The sequence below is a fragment of the Stegostoma tigrinum genome, chromosome 30 (assembly GCF_030684315.1).
Source record: "Stegostoma tigrinum isolate sSteTig4 chromosome 30, sSteTig4.hap1, whole genome shotgun sequence".
Classification (NCBI taxonomy): domain Eukaryota; kingdom Metazoa; phylum Chordata; class Chondrichthyes; order Orectolobiformes; family Stegostomatidae; genus Stegostoma; species Stegostoma tigrinum.
The window spans coordinates 1,822,400-1,846,511 of record NC_081383.1 but is presented as its reverse complement, the minus strand read 5'-3'; the positions used below and the strand labels follow the sequence as shown (position 1 = coordinate 1,846,511).

The 24,112-nt window shown below is 49.7% G+C and overlaps 1 protein-coding gene across 8 annotated transcripts in view; it reads left to right on the top strand.

Moving 5' to 3' along the window:
• The window catches only part of ssbp4 (single stranded DNA binding protein 4), a 105,521-nt gene that overhangs the window by 70,182 nt on the left and 11,227 nt on the right, over positions 1-24,112 (top strand). For 6 of the 8 annotated variants that reach the window (XR_009442826.1, XM_059638620.1, XM_059638618.1 and 3 more), the window contains 8 exons: positions 304-393; positions 7,377-7,451; positions 8,643-8,702; positions 12,207-12,273; positions 14,526-14,596; positions 15,252-15,319; positions 16,885-16,939; positions 23,528-23,579. Coding sequence is in view for 7 of the 8 variants with exons in the window: in XM_059638620.1 (XP_059494603.1) it covers positions 304-393; positions 7,377-7,451; positions 8,643-8,702; positions 12,207-12,273; positions 14,526-14,596; positions 15,252-15,319; positions 16,885-16,939; positions 23,528-23,579 (538 nt within the window). In the remaining variant the exon portion in view is untranslated. The remainder of the gene's footprint in view (positions 1-303; positions 394-7,376; positions 7,452-8,642; positions 8,703-12,206; positions 12,274-14,525; positions 14,597-15,251; positions 15,320-16,884; positions 16,940-23,527; positions 23,580-24,112) is intronic. The other 2 variants (XM_059638617.1, XM_059638619.1) reach the window with 2 other exon arrangements.

Below are 24,112 nucleotides of genomic sequence, written 5' to 3'. Positions count from 1 at the left end.
TGTTAGTGTGAGTGGGTGTGAGTGTGTGAGTATGAGTGAGAGTGTGAGTGTGAGTGAGTGAGTGTGAGTGAGTGAGTGTGAATGGGTGTGAGTGTGTGTGTGAGTGAGTGAGTATGTGGGTGTGAGTGTGTGAGTGAGTGTGAGTGTGTGAGTGAGTGAGTGTGAGTGAGTGAGTGTGAGTGGGTGTGAGTGTGTGAGTGAGTGTGAGTGAGTGAGTGTGAGTGGGTGTGAGTGTGTGAGTGAGTGTGTGAGTGAGTGTGAGTGTGTGTCCGTTCTAACCCGTTGCTGCTGTGTTTGTTGCAGAGAGCAGCAACAGGGAGTCCTGTCTTGACCAGCCTGCCTCCTGGTGAAGGCTCTGCGGGGGTCCCACTGGCCCCAGGCTTATTCTTGCAGGTACTCACAGCTTAAACATTGTCCGGACCTCGCGGGCTCTGAGTTTGGGGCTAGGGGCTTTGGGCCCTATTTTCTGCAGATAAACTGCCACCATCAGTTCTGGGGAAGGGTCACCGGACCTGAAACGTTACCTCTGTTTTCTCCTCCACAGATGCTGAGCTTTTCCAGCAACTTTTGTTTCTGTTTCTGCAATTTGCAAAGTCTGGCTTGAACTAACTAGTCTCCCTATTTCCTTCACTCTCTGTTTTCTCTCTGTTTAATGATCTCTGTGTGGCTGGTGTAAATCTGTCTACTTTTTTCTGCTTCCTGTCTCTCTGTGGATGCTGTCTGACCCGCTGTCATCTCCTAACATTTGTTGTTTTGCCCTTTATGTTAGTAGCTTTTGCGATGGTTTTAATTCAGTGGACAGGCCTGTCCTCTTGTGGTCCTCTTGTGCCACCCGAAGGTTGCAGGAACAGCAACTCATATTCCGCCTGGGAACCCTGCAGCCATATGGTATCAATGTGGACTTCACCAGTTTCAAAATCTCCCCTTCCCCCACTGCATCCCTAAACCAGCCCAGTTCATCCCCTCCCCCCACTGCACCACACAACCAGCCCAGCTCTTCCCCCCCACCCACTGCATCCCAAAACCAGTCCAACCTGTCTCTGCCTCCCTAACCGGTTCTTCCTCTCACCCATCCCTTCCTCCCACCCCCAGCCGCACCCCCAGCTACCTACTAACCTCATCCCACCTCCTTGACCTGTCCGTCTTCCCTGGACTGACCTATCCCCTCCCTACCTCCCCACCTACACCCTCTCCACCTATCTTCTTTGCTCTCCATCTTCGGTTCGCCTCCCCCTCTCTCCCTATTTATTCCAGTTCCCTCCCCCCACCCCCCTCTCTGATGAAGGGTCTAGGCCCGAAACGTCAGTTTTTGTGCTCCTGAGATGCTGCTTGGCCTGCTGTGTTCATCCAGCCTCACATTTTATTATCTTGGAATCTCCAGCATCTGCAGTTCCCATTATCTCTTGTGGTTACTTGTGTTTACTTCAGCCTCTCCACAGTAACTGAGTGGAAGTGGTTTATTTGGATTTACAGTTCATAGAAAGTCATACAGCATAGAAATAGACCCTTTGGTCCAACTAATCCACACCAACCATGTTCCCAAACTAAACTAGTCCCACCGGCTTGCATTTGGCCTATAACCCTCCAAATATTTCTAATTCGTGTACTTACCTAAATGTCTTTTAAACACTGTAACTGGGCCTAACACCTCAGGAAGGACACACTAGCCCTGGAGCATGTCCAGCGGAGATTCACACAGATGATCCCTGGAATGGTAGGTTTAATGTATGATGAACGGCTAAGGATCCTGGAATTGTACTCATTAGAGTTTAGAAGGTTGAGGGGAGATCTAATAGAAACTTACAAGATAATGAATGGTTTAGAAGGGGTGGACGCTAGGAAGTTGTTTCCGTTAGGTGGGGAGACTAGGACCCGTGGGCACAGCCTTAAAATTAGAGGGTGTGGGGAGACTAGGACCCGTGGGCACAGCCTTAAAATTAGAGGGGGTAAATTTAAAACTGAAATGAGACGACATTTCTTCAGCCAGAGAGTGGTGGGCTTGTGGAATTCATTGCCACGGAGTGCAGTGGAGGCCGGGACGTTAGATACCTTCAAGGCAGAGATTGACAAATTCTTGATCTCAGAAGGAATCAAGGGCAACAGGGAGAGTGCAGGGAAGTGGAGTTGAAATGCCCATCAGCCATGATTTAAATGGCGGAGTGGACTTGATGGGCCGAATGGGCTTACTTCCATTCCTATGTATTATGGTCTTGTGGTAACTGTGACCACATCTACTACATTCCACACACAAGCCACTCTCTGTAAAAATAATTGCCCCCATGCCTATTTTTTAAATCTTTTGTTCTCTCACTTTAAAATATGACTTGCAGAGATTCATCTGTAAATTGTAGTGAAAAAGGATTGGAATAGTGTGTTCAGATGAATAGAGAGCTGATTGGCAGACAGGAAACAAAGACTAGAAATAAAAGGGTCATTTTCTGAATAGCAGGCAGTGTCTAGTGAGGTACTGCAAGGATCAGTGTTTGGATCCCGGCTACTCTCAATATACATTAATGACTTGATGAGGGAACTAAACATAATATCTCCAAATTTGCAGATGACACGAAACTGGGTGCGAGCGGGAGCAGTGAGGAGGATACAGAGATGCTTCAATGTGATTTGTCCAGGTTGAGTGAGTGGGCTAATGCAGTATAATGTGGATAAATGTGAGGCTATCCAGTTTGGGATAAAAATAACAGGAGTTCAGATTATTGTCTGAAAAGCAATGGATTCAGAAAGGGGGGAGGTGCAATGAGACCAGTTGTACATCAGTCAGAGAGCCATACAGCACGGAAACAGGCCCTTTGGCCCAACTCATCCATGCTGACCAGGTTTCCTAAACTGAGTTAATCCCATTTGCCTTCATTTGGCATATAGCCCTCTAAACCTTCACTCTCCGTGTACCTGTCCAAATGTCTTTTAAATGTTCTAATTGTACTTGACTGTAACGTCTGGATATGGATAGTGATGGGATAGTGTAGGGGGAGGGGCTTAGATTAGTTCACAGATCGACGCAACATCGAGGGCCGAAGGGCCTGTTCTGTGTTGTGTTGTTCTATGTTCTATGTTCTATCTCCTCTGGCAGTTTATTGCATTTGCACACAGCCCTGTGTGAAATAGATGCCCCTCAGGTCTCTTTTAAGTCTTTCCTCTCTCTCCTTAAACTTATGCCAGGACTCCCCTTCCCTGAGAAAAAGGTCTTTGCTATTCACCTTATCTATGCCCTTCATGATTTTCTAAACTTCTATAAGGCCACCCCTCGGCTTCCAATGCTCCAGGTCATTTAAGAGACTGCTGGACATGCATATGGTCACAGAAATGTGAGGGTGCATACATGAGGATCAATGGTCGGCACAACATCGTGGGCTGAAGGGCCTGTTCTGTGCTGTACTGTTCTATGTTCTATGTTCTATGTTCTATGAAATAAGACCCAGCTTATCCAGCGCCTTCTTTTAACTCAAACCCTCCGGTCTGGATAACATCCTCGTATATCTTTTCTTCACCCCTCTCCAGTTTAGTAACATCCTTCCAAGTAAGCGCACAGTTGAAGCAGGTGATGAAGAGGCATTTGGTATGTTGTCCTTCATAGAGAGAGGGTTTGAGTACAGACCAGGGCTGTCTTGCTGCAGTTGTACAGGGCCTTGGTGAGGCCACAACTGGAGTATTGTGCACAGTTTTGATCTCCTTATCTGAAGAAGGATGTTCTAGCCCTTGAGGGACTGCAATGAAAGTTTGAGTTTGATTTATTGGTTGGCAGGAATGACATATGAGAAGAGATTGAATCGATTAGAATTATATTCACCCACAGAATGGTGAGCCTGTGGAATTCGCTACCACTGAAAGCAGTCAAGGTCAAAACTTTGTATGATTTCAAGAAGTAGTTGGACATAGCACTTGGGGCTAAAGCGATCAAAGAGTATATGGGGAAAGTAGGTTCAGGATATTGAGTTGGATGATCAGCCATGATCATGGTGGGGCAGACTTGAAGGGCTGAATGGCCCGAACCTGCTTCTATTTTCTGTGTTTCTAACTTTCTGTGATTTGTGCAAGAGATCCAGTTTGTTCTGCGCTTTGTAATCTCTCACCTTTAGGTAATGTGTTTTTAAATTCTTTATGCCAAAATGAACAATTTCACATTTTCTCATATCCTCTTGCTACTTTGTCAATTCACATAACCTTGCAATATCTTTTTTATGGCCATGTGTCATCTTTCTGATTTACTTTCCTACTATCTTTGTGTAATCAGCAGGTTTGGCAACTGTACCTTCTTCAGTCCTTTCATCTAAGTCATTTTCAAAATTGTGAGCAGTCTGAGGCCATAGCACTGACCCCTGTAACATGCCACTTATTACAACTTGATAACAAGAAGTAGATCCATTTTTCTTACTCTCTGCTTCCTGTTCGCCAACAATTCTTCTATCCAGACCAATATTTTAGCCAGTACATCAGGAGCTTTTATTTTCCACAATAGCCTTTGCTATGACAACCTTATTAAATGTTTTCTGGAAATCTAAATGCACTTCTCCCACTGGTTTCCCTTTATCTGTAGCATGTGTTGTCTCCTCAAAGAACTCTAACAGATTGGTCAAATGTGAGATGTAGGAACTGCAGATGCTGGAGTCAGAGATAACACAGTGTGGAGCTAGATGAATGCAGCAGACCAGGCAGCATCAGAACAGCAGGAAAGCTGATGCTTCAGGCCAGGACCCTTCTGCAGCCCCGACCTGAAACAGCTTTTGTGCTCCTCTGCTGCCTGGCCTGCTGTGTTCATCCAGCTCCACGCTGTGTTATCCTGGTCAAACATGATTTCCCTTTCACAAAACTATGTTAACTCTGCCTGATTACCTTGAGATAATTCAAGTGCCAAGAATTTTTAAATAACTTTCTGAGTGACTGATAGTAACCTAAACTGGCCTATAGTTTCCTACCTTCTGTCTCCTCCCTTTTTGAATAAAGGAGGTTACATTTGCTATCTTTCAATCAAATGGGACCATCCTCAGATCAAGTGAGTTTGAAAAATTAAAATCAATACGCCAACTACCTGATAAGCCACTTTTAAAACTCCAAGATGAACCCATCAGGATCTGGGCACTGATAGGCCATAGCTCCAACAATTTACTCAACAAAATGTCTCTGGTGTTTGTGCATTCCCCCACCCCCCAACCCACCCCATTTCCTGATGTACTGGTGCTTCTGGGATGTTACTGTATCCTCTAAGGAAAACCAATGCAAAATACTTGTTCAACTCCCCTACCATCTTTTTAAATAATTATAAAAGCTCTTGTTATCTGTGTTTATATTTGTGGCTAGCTTTCTCTCTGACATTACTTAATCCCTCCATCCCTTGGAATATTTTGTACTAGTTGGAGAGTATTAAATCTGTGTATTCTAAAAATATCCCTTAAAATTTTGTCGTTGCATCTCAACTGACCTACAGTTTAACCTAATTTGCCAATTTAAATTTTAAAAGTAATCTCAGACCCACAAGTCTCTCCCTTAACCTGTATGTAAAATTGCATCATTTTACAGTTCCTGCAACCTAGGGGAAGCTTCACAATGAGATTATTAATAAAGCCCATTTCATCGCACAACACCAGGCTCTAGGGTAGCCTGCTCCCTGCTGCTCCAAGAAACTATCATGGAGATATTGTATGAATTCCTCATCTCAGGTACTTTGGCCCATTTAACATTTCTAGTTGACATGTAGATTAGAATCTCCCAATAGTTGCCATCAAACCTTCTTGATCACTCTCATTATTTCTTCCTTTATGCCATGTGATATGTTCCATTCTTGAGTCTGTTTGCAAGTTGATTTGTTCATAATTTGGAACACAATGCAGGACAGCATAAAATAGCCGTTCATGAATTCAGGGAACATTCGTAAGTCAGGTCTTTAAAATTACACCCTCGCGTGGGATCGCATTCATAAGTACGAGTGATTGTAAATTGGACATTCAAGAATTGGGGGTATTGTGTATCAATCTCAGCCATTCCCTGAGGAAGTCAGATTCCCATTCTCCCCACTCTCTGAGTAAAAAAGCTGCCTAACCTGAAGAAGTTACCCTTCTCCCTCTGGACCAACCTCAGGGAATCTCTCTCCATCTTCGGTCCGCCTCCCCCTCACTCCCTATTTATTCCAGAACCCTCACCCCATCCCCCTCTCTGATGAAGGGTCTAGGTCCGAAACGTCAGCTTTTGTGCTCCTGAGATGCTGCTTGGCCTGCTTTGTTCATCCAGCTTCACACTTTACTATCTTGGATTCTCCCGGGTTCCTGATTGGACTTAACAGTGACCTATCCTTGTTTTGGACTCTCCCTTTGGTTCATCTCCCTTTTCAAATCATCTCATTGTCCAAAGATGAACCATCCGATTGCCCACGTGCTCTCTGTAATTCTGAAAACCTCGCCCGGCCTTGTTGGCTTTTCCTGATGACAACAGCCATGTTAAAACCTCCCCCCAGTTCCCACTGTGGGGAATATTGTAAATCCAGGCCCAGATTCAGCTCAGCATTGGTTTAATGTTTGAAGCTCGCACTCACTCATTTTACAGAATCACAGAAGGAGGCCATTCAGCCCATTACTTGAGCATCATCACCTCATGTCAATCTCCTGCCTTTTCTCCCTAACGTTACACACTGTTCTTACACAGACAAACATCTTGAATGTTTCAATTGATTACGTCTCCATCATGTTTTCAGACAAAGCGTTGTCACAAGATGTGAAATGGTTTATGAAATAGAATTGGGAAATTTTATGAGAAAGTAACTTCTGTTCAAACTCCTGATAAAGATCAAGGAAATTGCATTGCACTGGACAACGCTTCTGTTTGAAATTTGTTGATCTTTTGCACTGACTTGGTCAGTTTCAGGAAACTGCAGGGCATTGTTTGTCCTTTTCTCTCAGGTAGCAAGCTACTTTCTAATGCTGTCACAGCTGGCATTATCTTGCTCTCTGTCCTAGGTGTGCACTAATGTGCAATCCCACTGATTCAGGCTGGATTCTTGGCTTTGCATGCAGGCACGTTTGACAGGGACTGGGGTCAGGGAGCAGGATTCAGGGGTCAGTGCTCTGGGGCTGGTTACTCAGACTGTGGTCTTGGGGTTTGATGAAGTGATGACATTGAAGCTGTTGTTGAATTTCTGACTCGAGGGAACTGAGGCCAGTTCAGGCTCTATAGACTCGTGCTGTGGCAAAGATTCTCCTCAGAATGAACAGCATCATGCATCATACAGAGCCAGTCCATTGTGAATCTGGTAACCCTTTGAAAACCCTGGCCCGCTCAGTCCCAGTCTCTCACTCCTCCACCCCCCATCATCCTGCAGACACATCATGCCTGTCCAACTTCTCATTCATCATTTTGTTTGCTTTCTGTTACAGGGCCCCCCTGGGTCACAGCCACCTGCCCACACGCAGACCCTTCCGCACAACCCCATCCTGGGCCCCCACACTCAGGTACGTGCTGCCCAACATTGTGAGGCAAAGGGGTCCTGACCCCAGTGTGGGGGACGCTGAGCAAGAGACCGAGGCAGACCCTCAGAATGGAACGGGGGCTGTAGGGTGTCTGCTCAGAGGGGAGTGATGGAGTCTGGAGGTGGGGGGATGGTGGGGGGATAGCGTTGTGGTAAATACCAGACTGTTACACACCAGACTCAGGGTGTCCGAAACAATGGAGAGATGGAGTTGCTGCTGATGACGGTGAGATTGTGTTTGGGGTTGGGGCGGGGGTGCGCTCCTGAACAAGACGTAAAACCTCTGGGACAGACCATTCACGGGCAGTGTCAGGAAGGACATCCTCATCGTGGAACAGGGGTTGCACAGATAAATGTGAGTGAGGAGCAGGAGAAGGCCACTCGGTCCCTCAGGCCTGCTGCTGTACCATTCAATAATTCAATTCTTGGTACTCCAGAATATTATCCAGCCCGATTACCTTTCATCCTGCCTTGCTGAATGAGAACCTCTGTTTACCTTAGGAATGTTCACAGAGTCTGCTTCCACACCTTTTCAGAAAGAGGGCTGTAAAGACTCACAATCCTAAGAAAATAATTTGTCATCCTCGCTCTTAAATAGGCATCCTCTAATTTTTAAACAGTATCCCCAGCTCTAAATGCAATATCCTCTCCATGTCCACCCTGGCCAGACCTACCCTGTATTTGGAAATCTGAAATTTTTCTCCCCAAAAAGCAGATGGGAAATTTCACGTTTGAAGATTGAGATACCAGGATTTGTCGGATAGAGGATACAGAGCCCAGGCTAATCAATTATGACCCAGTTTACCGTTTTTGACATCTTTCACAAATGAGTTGGACACTCAGAGCCCATTCAACACACTGTAGAGGGACCTTTACTCTGTATCTAACCACATCCAGTCCATGTCCTGGGACTGTTTGTTGGGGACAATGTAGAGGGAGCTTTACTCCATATCTAATCCTATGCTGACCTTGTCCTGGGAGCATTTGATGAGAGGGATGTTGCTTGTGAGCGCAGTGCAGTGTTGCAGGGAGTTATTTGAAGGGATGTGATCAGTGTACTGAGCTCTCTGCAGGTCTGCCTCACTGTGCTGCTGCAGTTGTCAGTTTTCAGTGAGTCTGCAGGGGCCTGGCATAAGGTTCCAGTCTAACATTGGTTTGTCTTTGTCCCTAACAGCCATTCATGTCTCCTCGACACCCTGGCAACGCTCAGTCCTCCCTCCGAATGTCAGCACAGGCGAGTACAGAGGGTTGGAATCGAACAGACTGAAGAGTGGGTCACCCAACAACACAGTGGTGTTTATTGTAGTGTGGTCTTGCCGCTCATTCTGGCTCAGCACCCGAGATATTTCCCTCCATCTGTGCGATGGTTCAAATTGATCAATGTTGCATCGGGCTCATGACCGGGCATTTCACTGTTTCTTGTGAAGCTGCTACATTCCAGTTAATACCAAAACATCAGAATGTGGAGGGGTCATTTGCAATCCTCTAGAGACCATTCAACCCATCTGTGAGAGATCGATCTAACTTGTCCCTTTCCTCCTGCTGTTTCCCCACACCCCACATACATTCCTTTTATGAGTATTTATTGTATGTCAAAAGTTAAATTTGGGATCTGGTAGTTTTGTGTTTCTGCTGAAGGGACAATAGCCCAGAGAAGCATGAGATACAAACCCATTGTGGCAGGTTGAGAGTTTGCACTCAGTTGAAAATTATGGTCCCAGGAAGAGTGACAGTGAACTGACTGGAATGTTGCCACCCAAGTGGATAAGGTTGTTAAGAAAGCATATGGTGTTTTGGCTTTCATTAACAGGGGGATCGAGTTTAAGAGCTGCGAGGTTATGCTGCAGCTCTACAAAACCCTGGTGAGACCACACTTTGAATACTGCGTCCAGTTCTGGTCGCCCTATTATAGGAAAGATGTGGAGGCTTTGGAGAGGGTGCAAAGGAGGTTTATCAGGATGCTGCCTGGACTGGAGGGCTTGTCTTATGAGGAGAGGTTGACTGAGCTCAGACTTTTCTCTCTGGAGAGAAGGAGGAAGGAGGTGACCTGATCGAGGTGTACAAGGTAATGAGAGGCATGGATGGAGTCGATAGCCAGAGACTTTTCCCCAGGGCAGGATTGACTGCCACGAGGGGTCATAGTTTTAAGGTGTTAGGAGGAAGGTATAGAGGAGATGTCAGAGGGAGGTTCTTCACCCAGAGAGTTGTGAGCGCATGGAATAGTTTGCCAGTGGTAGTCATGGAAGCGGAGTCATTAGTGACATTGAAGCGACTGCTGGACATGCACATGGACAGCAGTGAATTGAGGGGAATGTAGGTTAGGTTATTTTATTTTTGGATTAGGATTATTCCACGGCACAACATCGTGGGCCGAAGGGCCTGTACTGTGCTGTACTTTTCTATGCTCTATGTTCTATGTTGTTAAGGAGAACCCGTTGGTGGGTTGTGATTTAGGGAGAGGAAGCCTGCTGTCCCTCCTCAGTCAGGCCTTATACGTGACTACATTCTCCACACTAAGAACGTTGATGCACACCTGTGCAAGGAACTGGCCCAGCAGGCACACCCTCAGATCAAAGCCATTGGCAGGAGTTCAAGACGGTGACTGAAATAACTCCACAGGGACTGATATCCCATCACCAAGTCACCCTTTATTTACACATGGAGAGCTCTCAGAGCCAGCTGTCAGAGTGAACAGAACCTCTGACACTCCTGTTTATATCTGTCAGCCAGGGGTCCCTGATTGGCCCAGGTTAACAGGCCCAATCAGGGAACTCACAATCTGAGGGCCATCTGGCTGACCTGATTACAATGGCTATATTTCCCAGCAGGTGGAGACCAGCAATAATCCACTGGCACCCCCAGATAAGGACTTCTCTTTATCCATTAGTAATTGTGAAGCAAGTGATGGTAAAGGGGCAGGGGTTAGAAGATGGGGAACAGACACTATATGCAGGAGGATCCTGGCCCAGCGTCGTATCTGCTCAGCAGATACAGCCTGCTCCAGAGAGACAACGGCACCTTTATCATCAGGCAGGGGCTGACCCAAGCCCCCAGCTGGACAGATCCCCACCTCATCCACATGTGGGAGGGGGGCACAGGAACAACAAGGAGGTGAACTCATTTGACGACTGAACTGTGTCAGGGAAACAGGACAAAGCTCAATGGTTATTACCTTCCTCACCATGTCACACTTCTTCAGTGTTATACCCACAGAAAGACTGAGGCAGCAAAGGGAGGGACAGGCAGGGAGTGTAAGGGCCTGGGGGTGGGAAGTGGTGGGGATGAGGGTGAGTGGGAAGGGGTGGGTGTGATGTGGGTGAGACTGGGTGAGGGAAGTGAGGGTGGGACGTGGTGGGGATGAGGGTGTGTGGGAAGGGGTGGGTGTGATGTAGGTGACTGGGTGAGGGGAGTGGGGGTGGGAGGTGGTGGGGATGAGGGTGTGTGGGAAAGGGTGGGTGTGATGTGGGTGAGACTGGGTGAGGGGAGTGGGGGTGGGAGGTGGTGGGGATGAGGGTGTGTGGGAAAGGGTGGGTGTGATGTGGGTGAGACTGGGTGAGGGAAGTGAGGGTGGGAAGTGGTGGGGATGAGGGTGTGTGGGAAGGGGTGGGTGTGATGTAGGTGACTGGGTGAGGGGAGTTGGGGTGGGAGGTGGTGGGGATGAGGGTGAGTGGGAAAGGGTGGGTGTGATGTGGGTGAGACTGGGTGAGGGAAGTGAGGGTGGGAGGTGGTGGGGATGAGGGTGTGTGGGAAGGGGTGGGTGTGATGTGGGTGAGACTGGGTGAGGGAAGTGAGGGTGGGAGGTGGTGGGGATGAGGGTGTGTGGGAAGGGGTGGGTGTGATGTAGGTGACTGGGTGAGGGGAGTGGGGGTGGGAGGTGGTGGGGATGAGGGTGTGTGGGAAAGGGTGGGTGTGATGTGGGTGAGACTGGGTGAGGGGAGTGGGGGTGGGAGGTGGTGGGGATGAGGGTGTGTGGGAAAGGGTGGGTGTGATGTGGGTGAGACTGGGTGAGGGAAGTGAGGGTGGGACGTGGTGGGGATGAGGGTGTGTGGGAAGGGGTGGGTGTGATGTGGGTGAGACTGGGTGAGGGAAGTGAGGGTGGGAGGTGGTGGGGATGAGGGTGTGTGGGAAGGGGTGGGTGTGATGTGGGTGAGACTGGGTGAGGGAAGTGAGGGTGGGAGGTGGTGGGGATGAGGGTGTGTGGGAAGGGGTGGGTGTGATGTAGGTAACTGGGTGAGGGGAGTTGGGGTGGGAGGTGGTGGGGATGAGGGTGAGTGAGAAAGGGTGGGTGTGATGTGGGTGAGACTGGGTGAGGGAAGTGAGGGTGGGACGTGGTGGGGATGAGGGTGTGTGGGAAGGGGTGGGTGTGATGTGGGTGAGACTGGGTGAGGGAAGTGAGGGTGGGAGGTGGTGGGGATGAGGGTGTGTGGGAAGGGGTGGGTGTGATGTAGGTAACTGGGTGAGGGGAGTTGGGGTGGGAGGTGGTGGGGATGAGGGTGAGTGGGAAAGGGTGGGTGTGATGTGGGTGAGACTGGGTGAGGGAAGTGAGGGTGGGACGTGGTGGGGATGAGGGTGTGTGGGAAGGGGTGGGTGTGATGTGGGTGAGACTGGGTGAGGAAAGTGAGGGTGGAAGTGGTTGGGATGAGGGTAAGTGCGATGTGGGTGAGACTGGGTGAGGGAAGTGGGGGTGGGAGGTGGAGTACTCCATGGTAACCATCCTGTCTTTGCTTTATTCCCACAGCCAGCTGCTGGAATGCCAGGCTCCCAGCCCCTGTTGCTGAACACCCTGGAGCCCACCAGGCAGGAAGGTTAGCACGAGAGAGCGGGGGGCCCTGGGCTTTTACACTCCTGTCTGACACCAGTCTTCATAATGTTCACAACCATTATTCCTGGGACTGAGATCCTCCCTGGGCCCACTACTGAGGTCGGGGTGGGGTGAGAATGGGGGATGGGCTAAGGGTCGGGGTGAAGGTGAAGGTGTGGGAAGAGGCTGGAAGTGAGGGTGATGGGGTAGGTGATGGAGGGGGTAAGGGATGGATGGAGGTAATGGTGAGGGTGTGGACTGGGGAAAGGGTAGGATTGGGGTGGGGGAACTGAGCTGCTGATGTCCAGCAACCGTGCATAGCAATATCAGCACTGCATGTGGTGTTAATGTTACAGTTTCCCACTGTGTCCGCGACAGTCGAAGGACTGAATGCAACTGTAGCTCAACAGAGAAAACCCAAACAATATTTTAATCAGACCCCCCAGAGAGGGTGGGAACTGCTCTATTGGTTTATCCGTCTCCCAGTGAACTACCTTCGGGATCTGGGAGCTGTGTTATTGGGAACTGATGTGGGATTGCCCAGTGAGCTCAGAAAGGGCAGGTTAACCTCAGATCATTGATTCAGAAATCTCTCCCTGTTTGGGGAATCTCAATTCCTAACTATACCTGGATGATGGAGAGGCCAAGTGATTGGTCACTGTTCTCATTGTAGCAGCATGCTCAGAAGAGTCTTCCAATGAATCCTGTGAGCATGTGGGTTTAAAAGGGTTCAGGGAGGAATAATGGAGGAAACTGTGTTGGGAAAGGGAAGGGGGCAAGGGCAGTTGTTGAAAGAAGTGGGCGGGTGGGATTCTCAGGGGGTGCACTGTGAGTATCCCATGACAATACCAGTCCCATTGGGTTCATCCCCACCAAGCTAGCCAAACCTGAGAGGCCCCACTCCAGCCCACTCGATGCCCCTCCCTGGCCGACCTCCCTCCCACTAGTGGACCCCTCCCAAGGATGGGGGACATCATCACTCCGAGGGATGGAGGTTCCATTCTCACTGTCCCCTCATTCCTACCCCATGCACAGTCTGAATGCAGCCAGTAGCCTTGCAGTATGTGGGTCATTGATATACAGGCTACAGCCCAACAGTAGAGGCATTGAATTGTGTCAGTGTTAATGGGGGGTCCTTGGGGGGGGAGTGTGTCAGTGTTTACGGGGGGGTCTCTGGTGGGGGGGGAATGTGTCAGTGTTTACGGTGGGTCCCTGGGGGGGGAGTGTGTCAGTGTTTACGGGGGGTCTCTGTGTGGGGGGGAGTGTGTCAGTGTTTACGATGGGTCTCTGTGTGGGGGGGAGTGTGTCAGTGTTTACGGTGGGTCCCTGGGGGGGAGTGTGTCAGTGTTTACGGGGGGGTCTCTGTGTGGGGGTGAGTGTGTCAGTGTTTACAGTGGGTCCCTGGGGGGGGAGTGTGTCAGTGTTTACAGGCGGTCCCTGGGTGGGAGTGTGTCAGTGTTTACGGGGAGTCCCGGGGGGGGAGTGTGTCAGTGTTTACCGGGGGGGTCTCTGTGTGGGGGGGAGTGTGTCAGTGTTTACGGTGGGTCCCTGGGGGGGGGAGTGTGTCAGTGTTTACGGGGCTCCCTGGGGGGGGTGTGTGTCAGTGTTTACGGGGAGTCCCGGGGGGGGAGTGTCTCACTGTTTACGGGGCTCCCTGGGGGGGTGTGTGTCAGTGTTTACGGGCAGTCCCTGGGGGGGAGTGTGTCAGTGTTTACAGGGACCCCCTGGGATAGAGTGTGTCGGTATTTATGGCGAGTCCCTGGGGGGGGAGTGTGTCAGTGTTAACAGGGACCCCCGGGATAGAGTGTGTCGGTATTTATGGCGAGTCCCTGGTGGGGAGTGTGTCAGTGTTTACGGGGTGTCCCTGGGGGGGAGTATGTCAGTGTTTACAGGGACCCCCTGGGGTAAGTGTATCGGTACTTATGGGGAGTCCCTGGGGGGGAGTGTGTCAGTGTTAACAGGGACCCCCTAGGGTGAAGGGTATCATTGTTTATGGGGGTTCCTTGTTGGGGGGGGAGTGTGTCAATGTTTACAAGGGGTCCCTGGGGGGAAGTGTGTCAGTGTTTACAGGGGGTCCCTGGGGATGGAGTGTGTCAGTGTTTGCAGGGATCCCTGGGAGTGGAGTGTGTCAGTGTTTACGGGGGGGCGGGAGTGTCCCTGGAGGAGGAGTGTGTCAGCGTTTTCTAGCAGGCCCCTGGGTGTGCATTTGTATTTCTGACGTGGATTTTTCTCCGTCTCTCTCTCTTGCTAAACCAGGGCCCCTGGGTGTGGCTGGTCCGATACAGAGGACGAGTGTCCCCCGTGGTCTCACTAGCCTGGGACCACAGGTAAGTGAAGTGACCACAGCCATTGACCCAGAGGTAGAGCCTCCAAAAATCTGGACTGTGAGACATGAATTAATTAGGTCTGTGAGGTGGCTATTTCTGCTAGTCCCAGATTAATTCCATCCCCAGCTTGTGCACAGTGTCCTCTGTCTATTGTGAATTTTGGGTTGACCCTCAGACTGAATCTATGAAGACAGTGGCTGGTAGCCATTCGGCCCATCAAGCATAGCCAAGGGGAGTGTCCAGGTGCTGGTCTTCCTCAGTGTTGCAGCTCAGGCTGGTCCTGGATTGGTTCTCATAAATTGCTGGGGTGGAGTCGGTAGGAGACAGCCATTAGGAGCCCCCCAGTGAGGACATGTCATTGAATAATGGGCTGAATGGCCTCCATCTATGCCAGAGCACTCTGTGACTATGACACATTGCAAGACCCTGAGGAGGCCATTCTATATAACCTCTTCGGTTACATTGCTACCCCATGACTCAATCACACAAATATACAGCCTTCTGTCACACTGAGCCCGAGCCTGTGGCAATACAAAGGGTTACAGACCACCCTGTTCCTTGTGCTAATTGGCTGACCACATGTTCTCTCCCTGATAGTCCCTAGATTTCTCACAAATGCTCATTAATTCCGATCTGCTTTCCCTTTCTCTTACAGAGTTATGGAGGACCGATGTTGCCCCCATCAAACTCTCTGGGATGCCACGGAATGCTGGCAATGAATCTGTAAGATTTCTGATTGGATGCCGTCTTGTTGAGTTGTCAGTATGTGAACACATGGTCCCAATCGTTGAAGCAGAGCCTCTCAAATTATCAAGCGATTACAAATTACACGGGAAAAATGAACAGTGAGAGCATCATGATGGGGGGATTCTATTTGGCCCATCGTACCTGCTGTCTCTTTGAGAGAACTATCCAATTAGGCCCACATCCTCACATACTCCTTTCTGCAGCAGTGGGTGCAACAGCAGCACGTGCGTTTCTAAGTCATAAGATACATGAGTCACATCCAACCTCAGGAGCTCACTCATCCTCATGCAATATTCAGGGTGCTCCACCCCATCAGAGGGTCAGTGCTGAGGGAGGGCCGCACAGTCGGAGGGTCAGTAATGAGGGAGAGCCACACTGTCGGAGGGTCAGCGCTGAGGTAGTGCTGCACTGTCGGAGGGCCAGTGCTTAGCGAGGGCCGCACTGTCGGAGGGTCAGTGCTGAGGAAGTGCCGCACTGTCAGAGGGTCAGCGCTGAGGGAAGGCCGCACTGTCGGAGGGTCAGTGCAGAGGGAGTGCCGCACTGTCGGAGGGTCAGCGCTGAGGGAAGGCCGCACTGTCGGAGGGTCAGTGCAGAGGGACTGCCGCACTGTCGGAGGGTCAGTGCTTAGCGAGAGCTGCGCTTTCGGAGGGTCAGTGCTGAGGGAGCGCCGCACTGTCAGAGGGTCAGCGCTGAGGCAGTGCCGCACTGTCGGAGGGCCAGTAATGAGGGAGAGCTGCGCTTTCGGAGTGTCAGTGCTGAGGAAGCCCAGACTTCCAAAACCTTTCAGCCAACCTGTTCTTGACGACAATAACCCAGTGCACAGAGTGAAAAGGATCCTGCCCTCGGGTTATTGATTACTCATCACGTACCCGCTCTCATTGCTCCTTCAGAAAATAACCTTGATGAAATTGATCCACCCTCCTTTTTGAGACCATTCCTAATACAGAGTGCAATCTCATTTGTTTTGTTTTGGATTATATAGACCTATCCCAGTCATGATGGGTCCAATGGCCTCTTAATGAGATGCAAGTGTTACTTAGTTCTCATGCAAAAGCCAAGAGAAAATGTAATAATTTGCATTCCTGTAGCACCTTTCACAATCTTGGGATATTCCAAAGCACTCCATAGTTCACAGTTTGTGCATAGTGAGATCCCACAAATGGAAGTATGACTGTGACCACATTGTTAGTTTTAGTCTTTTGTTGTTGGCAGGGAAGATGAAAACAAACTTGGGGTTTTTGGTGCTTTGTAACAAGGAAGGGAGGGGTTTGAGGGAGAGAGCTCTGAGATGGAGGAGGAGGATCGAAAAGTTGTGACTGAGAGAGAGGGAACCTTATGGTGGATCCCATCACTGTGGATTCCCTCAGAGAGGATCCCTTATCGCGGAATGGATCCCCTCTGACAATGCAGATCTCCTGTCACTGTGTGGATCTTGTCTCGGTGTGGATCCCTTCTCCTGTGGTCCGGAACTGGTGAGTTGGGCAGTGGTATGCTCTGGGATTACCTGTGGCCTCTGTAACTGAGTTGTGTTTATTTTACAGGGCTCCAGGAGGAGGAGCGGGCCGCTCCCGGCCGAACCCAGTGAACACAAGCACTGTGAGTAAAGGGTCACCTGGTCAGACAGGAAATAAGTAGTTAACTGCACAGGGACCATTCCAAGTGTCTCCAACCAGTTAACAATCAGTGGATTTATTCACACAATTGTATTTTTTACCAATTGCCTCCCAGCTCACATAAAAATATTGCTTCGAGCGTTCAGTATGTGGATAATATTTGAGACTACACACTTTGGCTGTTCTCCTGGACTGAGCTGTTACTAAGAATGATCAAACATTAATAATTTCTCTTTCTCTGCCCGAGATACCATATTCCTCATCATCACCAGGCAGCTACGTGGTGAGTCGATCAACCTGATTTCAAACATACCCCAAACCAACACCTTCCTTACCCACTTCCATCCATCCATCCTGCCCTGCTCTCCACTGCCAGGATGGAGGCCAGGTCCCTGCATCCTGCTTCCTCCCATATCCCCCTCCCCACCTCATCGCAGACAGCCGTAACCCTCCATCCCTCTCTCCCTGCCCTTTCCCACCTCTCTCCACATTCCCTCCCTCTCCCTTGTCCTCACTCTCCCACTCGCAACATCCTTCCCTCTCCCTCTTCCCTCCCCTCTTCTTCTTCCTCTCCCCTCCCTCTGTCTCTCCTTCTCCTTCTCCTCTCCCTCTCCCCCTCCCCCTAACCACCGCTGTCCCTCTTCATCTCATCTCCCCTCCCCTCTCCCCTTCCCTCTCTGTCCCCTCTCCCTCTTGCCTCCCCACTCCTTCTCTTCCTCCCTCTCCCTTTCCCCCTCCCTATCCATCCCCTCTCCCGGGCCTCTCCCCTCTTCCTCTCCCCTTGCCGCCTCTCCCTCCTTCTCCCTCTCCCCATCTCTCTCCCCATCCCTCTCTCCTCCTTCCCCTTTCCCTCCCATCTCTCATTCCCCTTTCCTCCCCCTCGCCCTCTCACCCATCTCTCTCTCCATCTCCCCTCCCTCTCCCTACCCCTTTCACTCCCTTCTCCCCTCCCCTCTGCCTCTCCCTGCCCCTCCACCTCTCAGTCTCCCCTTCTCTCTCCCATCTCCTTCTCCCTCTCACCCACCTTCTCCCTCTCCCTCCCGCTCCCCTCTCCCTGTCCGCCTTCCCTCCACCCCTCTCCTTATTCCTCTCCCTCCCTTGTCCTCTACCTCTCCCTCATCCCCTGTCCTCCCCTCTCCCTCCTCCTCCTCCCCCTCCGCTCACCCTCCCTCTTTATCTCCCTCTCCCCATCCCCCTCTCTCTTCCCTCTCCTTCTTCCTCTTCCCTTCCCTGTCCCTCTCCCCATCCTTCTCCCCTCTCCCACTCCCTCTCTCCCTGCCCATCCCTCTCCCCCTTCCTCTCCCTCTCCCTCCCTGATCTCCCTCTTCCTCTTGCTCGTCCTCTGCCCCTTCCTATCCCTCTCCGCCCTCCCTCTGCCTCTCCCCTTTCCTCTCTTCCCTCCCTCTCCTTCCCTTTCCCCCTCCCTCCTAACTCCAGAGCCCTCTTTCCCCTCACTGTCCAGCCACACAAACCGTGTCCCAAACACTGCTCCCCCCAGATAAAACCTGCAGCCGTGACTTCCACTCCCATTCATCTGATCGAACACACGACCCCCACCCACCCACAAAGCACTGTCGCCTGCTCTCTAGCTCTGGGTCTCTTTCGAGTTGAGCCCCCGGTAGACAGGGTGATGAAGAAGGCATTTGGAACGCTTGCCTTTATGTGTCAGTGCACTGAGTACAGGAGTTGGGAGGTCGTGTAACAGCTGTGCAGGATGTTGGTTAAGCATCTGTTGAAATACTGCATTCAGTTCTGGTCTTCCCGTTATAGGTTGGATGTTGTGAAACTAGAAAAGGTTCAGGAAAGATTTATAAGGATGTTTCCAGAGTTGGAGGGTTTGAGCTACAGGGAGAGGCTGGATAGGCCGAGGCTATTTTCCCTGGAGCGTCAGAGGCTGAGGGGTGACCTTATAGAGGATTAGAAAATCACAAGGGGCACAGATAGGGTGAATAGATGAGATCTTTCTCCCAGGGTGGGGGAGACTAAAACAAGAGGGCATAGTTTTAAGGTGAGAAGGGAAATATTTAAAAGGGATCTAAGGGGCAGCATTTTCACACAGAGAGTGGTGCGTGTATGGAACGAGCTGCCACAGGAAGTGGTGGAGGCTGGGACAGTTACAACATTTGAAAGGCATCTGGGTGGGTTTAGAGGGATATGGGCCAAACGCTGGCAAACAGAACGAGATTATTTGGGAAGGTAAGTGAGTGCTATTTATGTACTTACCTCGAAGCCAGCGGGTCTTTTTTTGCAGCGGAGTGCTGTTTAAGTAGATGTGTTCTCAGCCCCAGGTCCGACACGGTAGGGCCTCCCTCCCACCCTCCTCCTCTAACCTAATTAAGAGTTCACAGACTCACAGCAAACACACAAGGGCTAAGGGAAGTGCCTGGTGAGTAAAGTGCGAGTCTTCGGCGAAGAGGCTGAGTGAGGAGATTACGCCACTGTTGAAGAAGGTGAAGACATGATCGCCAAGCTGATTCAGTGTGCTGTGTGCATGATGTGGGAGGTCAGGGACACTGATGGTGCCTCTGGTTCCCAAAGTTGTGGAAAGTGTGGACACATTCAGCTTCTGGAGGAGGTTGTTGCAGCACTGAAGAAAGAACTAGAAGACCTCAGGCTCATCCGAGAGAATGAGAATTTTCTGGACAGGACCTTCAGCGAGGTCATTACACCGAGATACCTGAAGGGAGAAGGGGGATGTCGATGACAAAGGAAGACATGAATGAAGTACAAGTGACCCTAGGGGAAGCACCTATTGTAAACAGGCTGACTGTCTTGGAAACTGCCGAGACAGACGACACTGCCAGTCCGAGAGGTGGACAGGTCTGTGAGTCAAAAATTGCTGTAGAGGCAGAGCCGAGAAGCCAGACATCATGGAGAGCTGTGGTAATAGGGGACTCCATTGTGAGAGGGACTGACAGGGGTTTCTGCGGCAACAGGCGAGATTTGAGGATGGTGTGTTGCCTTCCTGGTGCCAGGATCCAGGACGTCACTGATAGAGTGCAGAGAGTCCTCGAGGGTGAAGGTGAAGAGCCAGAGGTGGTGGTGCATGTCGGCACTAATGACGTCGGGAAGAAAAGGAGGAGCATTCTACAGCAGGACTTCAGAGAACTCGGAAGAAGGCTGAAAAGCAGGACTTCCAGGGTGGTTATCTCCAGTTTGCTTCCAGTCCCTCGGGCTGGAGAGGGCAGGAACAGAGAGATAATGGACCTGAACGTGTGGCTGAGGGACTGGTGTCGGAAGCAAGAATTTAAATTCTTGGATCACTGGGGTATGTTTTGGGGTAAGAATAAATTGTACAGGAGGGACGGTTTGCACCTTAATAATCGGGGAACCGGCTTTCTGGCAGGCAGGTTTGCCACTGCAACACAGGTGTGTTTAAACTAAGTAGTAGGGGGGAGAGGCCAAACCAGAAATTTAAGAATGAAGTTAAAGGGAAAGTGAGGATAAGAGAGGTTAAGAAGGACAACAGAATCAACAGAGCAGAAAACTCAAGAAGGGATCGTACAGTATGGCTGAGTGAAACAGGGATTGATAGGAAGGGTGAGGGGAGAAACAAATTAAAAATATTATATATGAATGCACAAATCATAAGAAATAAGGTGGATGAGCTTGAGGCTCAGTTGGAAATTGGCAAGTACGATGTTGTGGGGATAACTGAGACGTGGCTTCAAGTGGACAGGGCCTAGGAAATGAATATTCAAGGCTATACGTGCTATTGAAAGGACAGGCTGATGAGCAGAGGGGGTGGGATAGCCCTGTTGGTGAGGAATGATATTTGGTCCCTTGCGAGGAGGGACATAGAGTCAGGAGATGTAGAGTCAGTATGGATAGAGCTGAGAAATTCTAAGGGTAGAAAGACCCTAATGGGAGTTATCTACAGGCCCCCAAACAGTAGTCAGGAGGTAGGGTGCAGGTTGAATCAGGAGTTGAAATTGGCCTGTCACAAAGGTATCACTACAGTTGTTATGGGGGATTTCAACATGCGGGTAGACTGGGAGAATCAGGATGGTACTAGACCCCAAGAAAAGGAGTTTGTGGGGGCCTTCGAGATGGATTCTGAGAACAACTTGTACTGGAGCCTACCAGGGAGGAGGCAATTCTGGATCTGGTGTTGTGCAATGAACCGGATTTGATCAGGGACCTCGAAGTAAAGGCATCATTAGGAGGTAGTGACCATAATATGATAAGTTTTAATCTGCAGTTTGCGAGGGAGAAGGGAGAATCGGAAGTGTCAGTATTGCAGTTGAATAAGGGGAACTATGGAGCTATGAGGGAGGAGCTGGCCAAAGTTTAATGGTACAATACCCTAGCAGGGATGGCAGTTGAACAACAATGGCAGGTATTTCTGGATATAATGCAGAAGGTGCAGGATCAGTTCATTCCAAAGAGGAAGAAAGATCCTAAGGGGAAGTAGGGGCGGCCGTGGCTGACGAGGGAAGTTAAGGACTGTATAAAAATAAAAGAGAAGAAGTATAACATAGCAAAGATGAGTGGGAAGCCAGGGGACTGGGAAAGTTTTGAAGAGCAACAGCGGATAACTAAAAAGGCAATACACAGAGAAAAAATGAGGTACGAAGGCAAATTGGCCAAAAATATAAAGGAGGATAGTGAAAGCTTTTTTAGGTATGTGAAAAGAAAAAAAATGGTTAAGACTAAAATTGGGCCCTTGAAGACAGAAATGGTTGAATTTATTATGGGGAACAAGGAAATGGCAGAAGAGTTGAATAGGTACTTTGGATCTGTCTTCACTAGGGAAGACACAAGCAATCTCCCAGATGTAATAGTGGCTGGAGGACCTAGGGTAATGGACGAACTGAAGGGAATTTACATTAGGCAGGGAATGGTGTTGGATAGACTGTTGGGTCTGAAGGCTGATAAGTCCCCTGGGACCTGATGGTCTGCATCCCAGTACTTAAGGAGGTGGCTCTAGAAATTGTGGATGCGTTGGTAATTATTTTCCAAGGTTCTATAGATTCAGGATCAGTTCCTGCGGATTGGAGGGTGGCATATGTTGTCCCACTTTTCAAGAAAGGAGGGAGAGTGAAAATAGGAAATTATAGATCGGTTAGCCTGACGTCAGTGGTGGGAAAGATGCTGGATTCAATTATAAAAGATGAAATTACAACTCATTTGGATAGCAGTAGCAGAATAGGTCAGAGTCAGCATGGATTTACAAAGGGGAAATCGTGCTTGACTAATCTTCTGGAATTTTTTGAGGATGTGTCTATGAAGATGGATACGGGAGAGCCAGTGGATGTAGTGTACCTGGACTTTCAGAAAGCCTTTGATAAAGTCCCGCATAGGAGATTAGTGAGCAAAATTAGGGCACATGGTATTGGGGGCAAAATACTGGCTTGGATTGGAAATTGGCTGGCTGGCTGACAGGAAGCAAAGAGTAGTGATAAACAGGTCCCTTTCGGAATGGCAGGCGGTGACCAGTGGCGTACCACAAGGTTCGGTGCTGGGACCGCAGCTGTTTACGATATATATTAATGATATAGACGAAGGCATTAAAAGTAATTTTAGCAAATTTGCCAATGACACAAAGCTGGGTGGCAGTGTGAAATGTGAGGAGGATGTTATGAGAATACAGGGTGACTTGGACAGGCTAGGTAAGTGGACGGATGCATGGCAGATGCAGTTTAATGTGGATAAATGTGAGGTTATCCACTTTGGTGACAAGAACAGGAAGGCAGATTACTATCTAAATGGAGTCAAGTTAGGTAAAGGTGAAGCACAACGAGATCCAGGTGTTCTTGTACATCAGTCAATGAAAGCAAGCATGCAGGTACAGCAGGTAGTGAAGAAAGCTAATGGCATGCTGGCCTTCATAACAAGAGGAATTGAGTACAGGAGCAAAGAGGTCCTTCTGCAGCTGTACAGGGCCCTGGTGAGACCTAGAGTATTGTGTGCAGTTTTGGTCTCCAAATTTGAGGAAAGACATTCTTGCTACTGAGGGAGCGCAGCGTAGGTTCATGAGGTTAATTCCCGGAATGGCAGGACTATCATATGTTGAAAGATTGGATCGACTGGGCTTGTATACACTTGAGTTTAGAAGGATGAGAGGGGATCTGATTGAGACGTATAAGATTATTAAGGGATTGGACACTCTGGAGGCAGGAAGCATGTTTCCGCTGATGGGTGAGTCCAGAACCAGAGGACACAGTTTAAAAATAAGGGGTAGGCCATATAGAACAGAGTTGAGGAGAAACTTCTTCACCCAGAGAGTGGTGGATATATGGAATGCTCTGCCCCAGAAGGCAGTGGAGGCCAACTCTCTGGATACTTTCAAGAAAGAGATAGATAGAGCTCTTAAAGATAGTGGAATCAAGGGTTATGGGGATAAGGCAGGAACAGGATACTGATTGTGGATGATCAGCCATGATCATAATGAATGGTGGTGCTGGCTCGAAGGGCCGAATGGCCTACTCCAGCACCTATTGTCTATTGCCTATTGAAATCTGGCAGACATGGACGGGTTGGAGCGAGGGGTCTGTTTCCGTGCTATACAGTTCTATATCTCGATGACTCTACGAGTCTTTTTGGAGTAATGTGACATTTCCTCTCTCAGGGAGCCCCAGGCAGTGGCCCTCCAGGAACATCAATCATTCCCAGCCCAGCAGGTAAGAGGCCTCTTTCCAATGATCATTGTAGCCAGAGGGTGAGAGAGAGCACAGTGGGAATGGGAGAATTACATTGGGGTGGTGGGGAGGCAAACCATGTTTATAATATAAAGTAAAGCTTCCTCTACACTGTCCCCATCAAACACTGCCAGGACAGGGACAACGCAGGGTTCACTACAGAGTAAAGCTCCCTCCGCACTGTCCCCACCAAACCCTCCCAGGACAGGGACAGCACAGGGTTAGATACAGAGTAAAGTCTTTGATCACTGCCGACTGCACCACACTAACATCTCCCCTCTCGGTCTGTGGCTGTAGGCGAGATTTCAGGTTTTCGCTGAGTTTCCCAGATGTTTGTGTGGGCTGACCCAAAGACAGTGTAAAGCTGTTTCCCTCTCAGCCTGGAGAGGAGGGGTCATGGGGCACTGTCAACCCACTGGTCGCAGCTGCATTTGGGCCCGCAGCTGTTGGCACTGCTCAGGGAATGCTGCTACTAATGGGCGATTGAGCACAACTTACAAAAGAAATCATGCTGA